General features: G+C 37.2%; 1 protein-coding gene across 2 annotated transcripts; it reads right to left on the bottom strand.

Annotated features, from left to right (window-relative positions):
• Positions 1 to 2,232: 2,232 nt before the first annotated feature.
• Positions 2,233 to 7,985, bottom strand: LOC126598771 (uncharacterized). 2 transcript variants are annotated; one of them, XM_050265131.1, is made up of 7 exons: positions 7,825 to 7,985; positions 7,510 to 7,639; positions 5,365 to 6,249; positions 5,128 to 5,277; positions 3,162 to 3,262; positions 2,766 to 2,834; positions 2,233 to 2,596 (listed from the first exon to the last, which is right to left on the bottom strand). In XM_050265131.1, exons 2-7 carry the CDS (start codon positions 7,625 to 7,627, stop codon positions 2,456 to 2,458), a joined length of 1,464 nt encoding a protein of 487 aa, XP_050121088.1. In that variant the 5' UTR covers positions 7,628 to 7,639; positions 7,825 to 7,985; the 3' UTR covers positions 2,233 to 2,455. The 2 variants fall into 2 exon arrangements, with proteins under 2 accessions (XP_050121088.1, XP_050121087.1); XM_050265130.1 differs by having other exon boundaries at positions 2,233 to 2,633.
• Positions 7,986 to 8,723: the final 738 nt, after the last annotated feature.

The following is an 8,723-nucleotide window of genomic DNA, read 5'->3' on the forward strand; positions in this document are numbered from 1 at the left end:
GTGATTCATAGTTTAAACGATTCTGATGATAAGCACAAAACTTTGTGATTAAAACACTAAAAGTTTTGAGTAGCCATGTATTGTTCCCATAATAATCATGACCATATAGAAATTATAGATATAAGAATATTTATATTAGTAATTGGAAGGCGATTTAACCAAGGAGCACCACAAAATCAAATCCAATTTTTAATTCTGTCTCGTCTCTCAATTTTCTTTCATATTATATTTCCATTGGCCCAAGAAAGAAAGCTTTTTAAACAAAATAGTCTTTGAGGTTTGCATAACTCTTCACTTTGGTTCATAAGATTTGAAATCAATAGAAGTGGTCTTTAAGTTTGTCCACCATTAATCATTTTGGTTCTTCCTTAAAAATCTCCTTTAAATAAGGATAAAATGACAACAAAACCCTGAATTTTTGTCAAATCATTTTGGTTAATTGTTTATTAAATTGAGAATATTTTTGTTATTTGATTCTTATTTAACATAATTTTAGAAATGACCAAAATGATTGATGATAGACAAACTCATGACCCACTTCTATTGGTTTTAAAACTCAGAAACCAAAATGATAAGTTATGCAAATTTCATAGATCATTTTGACTAAAAGGCTAAAAAAAAAAAACTCCCCATCCCTCGTTTTCAACTTACCTACGTTTAGGCAATAGCTGGTTGCCCACCCCACCACACCACACCAAGCGACCTCAACAACTTGTACTTTTCATTGCACCTAAAATTATCATGTGCCGAGAGGTTATAGCATCTATCAAGTCCTTGCCTCTGGTACAAAATCATGTACCTTGATCATGAGTTCGCAAACCATCTCACGCACGAGCATATTTGTGAGACAGAACGGAGAAACAGCGAGAGTGAAACTGTGGCATGCTATTGCAGTACCAAATTTTTGGTATACCAAATTTTGGCATGCCAAATAGTATTGCTGGTATAGTATGACAATGGTAATTACCACTTTGTTTTCGGCCACTCTTTTGGGCTAAAATTTGATTTTTTTTTCCAACCCAATTCAAGGCCCAAACGTGTTTTTGACCACTCTCTCGGGTTTCTAAAACTTTTTTATTTAATTACAGAGAATTTATAGAGATTCATTTAAGAAAAAAGGAGTAAATAGATGGAAGAATTGTTAAAAGAACCCAACATCCCTAAAAAAATAGGAGTACAGAGATTACTAGACTCCATCTCTACATTCTTTAAAATTGTACAAAAAAATTAACTTGATAGATGAAGCCGGGGAGAAAGACAACCCAATCTGATGAAGGAGAAGATGAGATGGACTACAGAGAGAGAGAGAGAGAGAGAGAGAGAGAGAGAGAGAGAGTTGCCAGAATGAGAGAAACGAAGATGAAGTTGACAGCAAGATGAGAGAAAAGATGAAGTCGCGATGGCAAGAAGCTTAGGTTTTATTATCGGGAAAGCAAGGGTCAGAAGATGAGTGGATGGTTTTGTATAAATGACTAGGAAAAAAATATGGTGCATAATATAATAATACTAATAATAATAATAATAGTACAAATACCTAATTATATATTAAAATGAATAAATAAATAATACCACATTAATAATATTGGCACAGTATGGTATACCATCAGTAATGGTTTTGAATACCATTACCGTACCGAAAATATATGGTACGATACAATTTTTTGACACAACTTTAATATAATACGATTGGTAATTCGATTGCTATGGTAGTTTAGCAAAACATTCCACCCCAAGTTGTACCAAGCTTTTGGAGAGTATTAGTTGGCATGCGTGAAGCGTGTATAAGACATGTTAGACCTAATTAAGGTGCACCAAACAACCGATCCAGTATTATTAATGGTATACCGTGTGCAAAAGAGGTCTTATGTCCAAGAGCTTTTGCTCGAGAACATTGAAAGACGTTAGCCGTAAGGGTCCAAGTCCTAGGTACAAATCTCCATTTGACTAGAGTTTGGGCCCTCAACCATCAAACTTGCTGCCAAAAGTAGTAATTTTGGGTGCTAAAAGGTCCCGTGTGCAATTTCTGACAGTTGATGCATATGGGTCTGCTACTGGCACAAGTGCACCTAGGTTTTAATTTACTCGTTCACACGAGTGACTGACCGTAGTAAGATAAGTTTTATGGACTAAGGGTCGAACTTGCAGTCGCTCATACTAACATAGATTGCTGGAAAACGAGTAAATCAGACCATACAAGCACAATATAAATTCATAAGGTGGGAAGACGGTAGGGATAGGAAGCTTACGTTCATACCAAGCATATAGCAATCGAATTTTCTAACTTTACACTGTTAAATAGCCACGTGTGACCATTTCCCGGCCAAGATCTAAAACTCCAAGAAAAGTATATTACCTCTCACATGCGCCAGTATAGAATCATAAGCAGCATGACTCTTGTGCAAGAGTACAACACAATATACCGATGTCTTTGTTGTAGTTAAAAATGTGAGGACGCTTAAAGACCTAATCCAACAGTACGGCCATCTCTCCTTCGCAATCCAGCAGTGTACTGCTTCTCCAAATCCAGTTGGAGTTCCTTCTGCTTCTGATCTTCGGTTTCGGGTTTGTTTTCCACCTTTACTTCGCTCTTCACACCCTACAATTGGCCATAGGCACCAAGGCAACCTCAGACTCTAAAATTGTGTTAGTAGGCAAATAAACTCTATAGTGTGTAAGCCACTCAATCAGGAACAAGAAAAGAAAGGTTTCATACTATTAATTTATTGACACGAAAAGAAAAAGAAGAAAAGTCAAAAGAGATTTACCATGAGTTTGTTGAACTTTTCTTGTCTTTCCCGGTCGGAAAACAATGCTGTATCCCAACGGTGACCAGCCTGTAAAAATGTAAAAAGGGCAACTAACAAATTACACAAAGAGAAGCTAAATCCAACAGCTATATAAACCAAAATCCATTAAAGGTCTACACTCGTAAGAAACTTTTAATGTAAATGGCAGTTTTTCTCAACGAGGACTTCAAATACTTTTCCTGTTGTTGATGCTTCATTAATTACCCTATTATTGCACTAACCTACCTTCGTATGGATACGTTTCACATGCAAAACACATTGAAATGGTTATTGATACGAATAAGCTTGAATGCTGGAACTTAACTTTGGAGATGTTATTCGGGGACACTGAAAATAATAGACCATAGGAGGTACCTCTTCTGCAGTCGTGTTCTTTTTGTTTCCCCACAACAGCTTTTTCTTCTGGTCAGCAGTCATGCATCCCGCAGGACCAACACTGACAAGGTTCCTATTAACTGTAGAATGTAGCAAACAGATTTTTAAACAATTAGCCAGAGAGGTTGAAGTCGTGGAATCTATATTACTTTTAACTATTCAGAAAGTCAAGTCAATACAGAAGTATGATACACAAGAAGATTTCTAATCAATCAAGATGGGCCAGCTTAAATTTCTAGCTAGACACTATATCAAATATCTACGAACCCATTCCAAGTTACAAATTTTACCAGATTTGCGAGCACATGAACAATATGAATTTCCATTTCACTATGAGTAGGATAGGTGCATACAAAATTCAGGTTACCCCCACGTGTTTTGTTTCATGACTGGATAATATCAAACAGCTGACTTGAGAGAAATAATTATCAACGAGTATACGACAAGTCTGTATCCTACATATTGGTTCAGTTTCAATGCACATTACTGAACCAAGATCTGATACTCTGATACTTAAATACTTCAAGTCCGTATCCACTGACTTATTAACAAGCTTGACTTTTGAATACTCTTAGCCACACAATCGACATGCATGTCATATCCATCCTAAAGGGAACGTAATGATTATTTGAATTTCTTTTAATGAAGGTGGGCTTGATGTTATTTAGGGTAATTGCATCGAATACTTCCAAGTCCGTATCCACTGGCTTATTAACAAGCTTGACTTTTGAATACTCTTAGCCACACAATCGACATGCATATCCATCCTAAAGGGAAAATAATGATTATTTGAATTTCTTTTAATGAAGGTGGGGTTGCTGTTATTTAGAGGAATTGCATCCCAATTGTCAAAGCAATATGTGGTAATTAAAAATGGATGAGAATGCATCTCAACAATTCCTATCTAATCTACTTTCTGAAATTCAAGACCTCAACGTAAGCCCTCATTAACACTCTATGGCCACGTTTTGCATGCCATATTAGTACACTTATGTACTAAATTGTCGCCGTTATATTTTAACATGTGGACGGAGGCAACTTAAGCACTCTAGACCACAAGTGTAATACCATGAGTATCAAAACAGCCAAAAAAAAACTCAATTTAACAGTCTCTGCTATTATTCCCAAATACAGTAGAATACATCATGTTGGGATGTTGATTATTATATGTAATAAAATTTGGAATTGATGACTTAAATAGATATTTTTTCCCCCTTTTATTATGCAAATAATTGATAAACAAACAAGATACTATAATTTCTCTAAAATTACAGTCTGAAGACCTCTTATATAATACAGCACCAAACACAGTATATAATAATGTCTTTAATCTGGGGCACCAAATGCTAGACAATATAGTCAAAACTATCCAACTGCTAATTAGTCTATCTGAATGAATTAGTCAGTTCAGTCCAACATAGCCAAACGAGTCATGTATATATTATCGGTGCTAGTAAGGAGTTTAAATAAGATAATGAAATAAGAACATAGTCTACAAGATTAAACAGTTTCACTTTTACGTGCTTAATTCTATTTTAAAAGAGATCTAACACCCTAAGATTAACCACTTATGCTAGCTCCTTTAAGAACATACTAAAACCCCTATGCTCTGTGTGTGTGTGTTTGTGAATATAATATATATTGGTATCAGTATATAGAATAGAACAATCGTACGAATGAGGATCCTCTCCAGATCCTTTTCGTGAGGATCCCCAGGATCCTCCAATCATGTCCATTCATCGTACATCGTGCGGTCAAAAATCATTGTAAATTTTTTATTTAAAATTGAATATAAACAGTACCTGACGAAAACCGGCCGCACGATGTACGATGAACGGCCGTGATTGGAGGATTAGGAGAGGATCCTCATTCCAATCATACCGCCAATATACCGTTTCATGCCAAAAGTTATCCTGTGGATGCAATATTGAAGAAAGGCACATACCTACTTCAGCAGCTTTCATTGCAGCAGATTTGGCGACATTTATATCATTAGCAGCTTCTGCATCACTGGACATGGTTTTCCCAATACCTTCTTGACTTGGTTTAGAATTTGAAGTCCCCTTTCCATCAGCTGTAGTTGTGAACTTAGAAACTAATCAAAGAGTAAATTTATTAGAGAATATACTTAAAACTTTTTAAGGAATAAAATTAAACATAGAAACATTAAATAAACCATTACCATCTTTTCGGCCATCAGTGTTCTTCTCGGAGCTGAATAACTTTGGTCTTTTTGCAGTAGATTCTTGATTTTCACTCCTTGAAATATCATCTGCAGACCGCTCTGTTGGTTCTCTAGTATTTCGGCTCCTCACTTTATTATCCCTCTCATCATATCTCTTCCTTTGTTCTCTGGAATGGTTTTCATCATCCATTTCCTTTAATTCACTCTTGTAACCTTCTTTCACACAATGTTTACCTTCATCTCTCCTGGAAATTGAGTCACTTCTTTGCCCCTTGGACTCTTCATAGGAGAAAATCCGTTCACTTCTATAATCTCCAGAACTCCTACGGTAATCCCTGTTTTCATCCGGAGCTTTTCTGTCCAATGTATGCCTACCCCGTTCCTTGTCCATCTCTTCAAAATATCCATGTCTCCTGCCATATCCAACTTTCTCAGATGATGAGTCCTTATCTTTATATTTCTGGTGAGGAAACGAAGATTCTCTATCTTTATCCTTGGTCCTATATACTGAACCATCATATTTATCACGAGAAGATTTGTCCGAAGGACGCAAATAGTCTTTTGACCTAGTATGATCAGAATGAGCACTACCCCTTGTCTCCCTACCAAGACGAGAAGTTATCTTCTGATAATTTCTTTCTTCTTCATCACCATGTTTGTCATGTTTGATGTAGTCATCATGCCTATGGTAACCATGTGAAGTTTTGGACGATTGTGTATCAGAATTCCTGTAGGAATCACTGCTTTTTCCATAACAGCTCCTGTTTGAATCCCTCTCAAATTTCCTTTCATCTTCATTCCTTCTTGTTCGATATTCAGAGACTTTTACAGGATCTTCCTGTGAAATTTTTGGGCTAGAACTATGCTCATGCACAGGACTCCCTGAAAAACAAAATAAAATATAAAACTTTGCAAAAGGCCAGCAAGTATAATGGAAATTTGGTTAACAAGACATCACATGCAGATCTCTTGCCATGATTTTGACCACAAAAAAGAAAAAACACAAAATCATTCCACCTCTGAGCCACCAGAATACCTCAATCTGCATAAACTTCATCAAACATAAGAACAAGAAATAAATTAATTAATTGATACGCCCCCACTACATTAAGCATCCCAGATTACTAACCCAATTAATAACTATTTGGTTTGTCTGTTTTTCAGTTTTCATTTTGCATTCATGTTTAGTTTTCATTCATGTAGGGCAAATACATGAGACATATGAGGGATGTTGAAGAGTGGAGGACTGATGATGATGGGAGGGATGTAGAAGAAATGTACAAGGAAAGGTGATGTAGGACAGTAGGAATAGAAAGAAATGTAAGAAGATATCCAAACTCACTCCAATATTTGGCATCACACCAAAGGTGGAATCACAACAATAGAGCATTTAGAAAAATTCCGGCATCACACCGGCTTTCAGCCTCACATTGAAGGTGCGTTGGACTCACTCCAAGGTTTCTGTGCCTCATACACAAGCAGAAAATCTAGAATTTCTTTTCACGAAAGCTTAATTTAAAAGCTTACAAAGTAGCCCTTTTTATAGGCTAAATGGTACATGAATCTGAAAAGTTCCAACATGAAGAGACTCAAAGACAATAAACTTGCGGACTACATGTGAAACTGCATTTATTACATAAGAAACTGATTTATTGAACTTTTAACTTGGCTCCTCCTTCAAAAGGTACCCAAAATGAAAACTAAAAACCAACCAAAACTATTTTATATTATTTTCATTTTCAAGATTTTTTTTCATCCCTCATATTCCCCATATATCAATCACTAAAATTGAAAACTCAAAACTAAAAATGAAATGGTTATCAAACATACATGTAGGTTTCCTTTTCTAGTTTTTGTTTTGGAATATTCTCCTTCATTTCTCCCTCCTCCTCCTCCTCCTCTTCCTCCCACCACGCTCCCTCCTCGACTTTTATTCCTCAACAAGTAATTCCCATATAACTTCCCCAATTTCTCTAACAAACAGGGAAAACAAAAACCAAATAATCAAACGATATAAAATGAGCCCTATGCTTGTGACATGAATTGTAAGTCAAATTGTCAATTCTACTGAACCTTCTTAGAAGATAAGAACGCCTGTGACTGCTGAACTTGTGAAAATGAACCAAAAATTGGAAAACTAACCATTAGAGGGAGATGAGCTGCTAAGCGGAGAACGGCGGCGATACTTCCGGTTGGCTGTATCAGTTGAAGGTTTGCGAAATGCTGTATTTGCATCACCCAAATCTAAGTTTGAATCCATGATGAATACCACCTGACAGTACCAACATCAGTTAAGTAAAGCAACTTATAGGCACCCCAAACCCTAACCCTAATCCGAACCCTACCCCTCTCCCGACAAAAATTGAAAAAGGGCTAGGGTTTTGTTTATTTTTCAAAGTTTTGATTCGATTCAGGAGAATGAAAACAAATGGAAGAACGATGGATAATTGGACTCACCAACGTTTATGTTGTGCTTGCGGGTCACGGCTGCTCTGCTATCGGAACTGTCTCTGTTTCGAATTCTGGGTGGACGACGGTTCCTTGGTTTTCGGCTCCTCGAATGGGGTTTTATGTCCGATTTGGGCTTTATATCCGTTCGGGTGTTATGATCCCACATCCACTACACTTATGGGGTGTAGAGTTCTTAAGTCCTTGGATCCTCCCACCTATTGGACTAGTCTTTTGGGTTGGGCTCTTCCCTTGGGCTTGAGTACCTAACATTGGTATCAGAGCCTAGGTGCCCGATGTTGCGGGTCTTGGTGACGTGACGTGCCGCCTCGTGATTCCCGCCTTGGCTCCAAGGGACTTGGTGACGAGGGACTGGGCAACGTGATTACCGCCGTGGGCGTCGGGTCTTCCGAAGGGTGGTGTAATGTTATGATCCCACATTGACTACACTTATGGAAGTGTAGGGGTTCTTAAGTCCTTGGGGTCCTCCCACCTATTGGACTAGTCTTTTGGGTTGGGCTCTTCCCTTGGGCTTGAATACCTAACATCGGGCTAACATTTGTTTTCACGCATTCTTTGGGCTCTCATATTATTGTCCGATTACGTTTTGCAAAGTGATTTTTGAAGAACTGTTTTCTAAAACCAAAATGACAAATAGGATTTTACATTTTCTATGGTGTTGGAATGTACCTGGTGTTGTGGTCTATTTTTATCTGACAAAGGGAGAGGGGCTGGCGGCACAGGAAAGAGGGAAGAGAGATGTGTGTTTGTAGAATTGTAGGGGAATGTGTGTTGTTATCCCTCCTACATTGTGCCTTTATTTATAGTAGTAAAGGGAGAGAAGATATTCCTTCTTCTCCAAGTAATACAAGTTGTAATATGAAATGATAACTATAATCAAATCTAAT

The sequence above is a fragment of the Malus sylvestris genome, chromosome 14 (genome assembly GCF_916048215.2).
Source record: "Malus sylvestris chromosome 14, drMalSylv7.2, whole genome shotgun sequence".
Lineage (NCBI taxonomy): Eukaryota > Viridiplantae > Streptophyta > Magnoliopsida > Rosales > Rosaceae > Malus > Malus sylvestris.

What these genes read in the sequence shown, in the direction of transcription:
- LOC126598771 (XM_050265130.1), bottom strand. Translation starts at nt 7,627, where the DNA reads ATGGATTCAAACTTAGATTTGGGTGATGCAAATACAGCATTTCGCAAA. An exon ending in AGAACACGACTGCAGAAGAG is followed by an intron (nt 2,835 to 3,161) that starts GTACCTCCTATG and finishes ACATTTTTACAG; the next exon opens with GCTGGTCACCGTTGGGATAC. An exon ending in AAAAGTTCAACAAACTCATG is followed by an intron (nt 2,634 to 2,765) that starts GTAAATCTCTTT and finishes ACACAATTTTAG; the next exon opens with AGTCTGAGGTTGCCTTGGTG.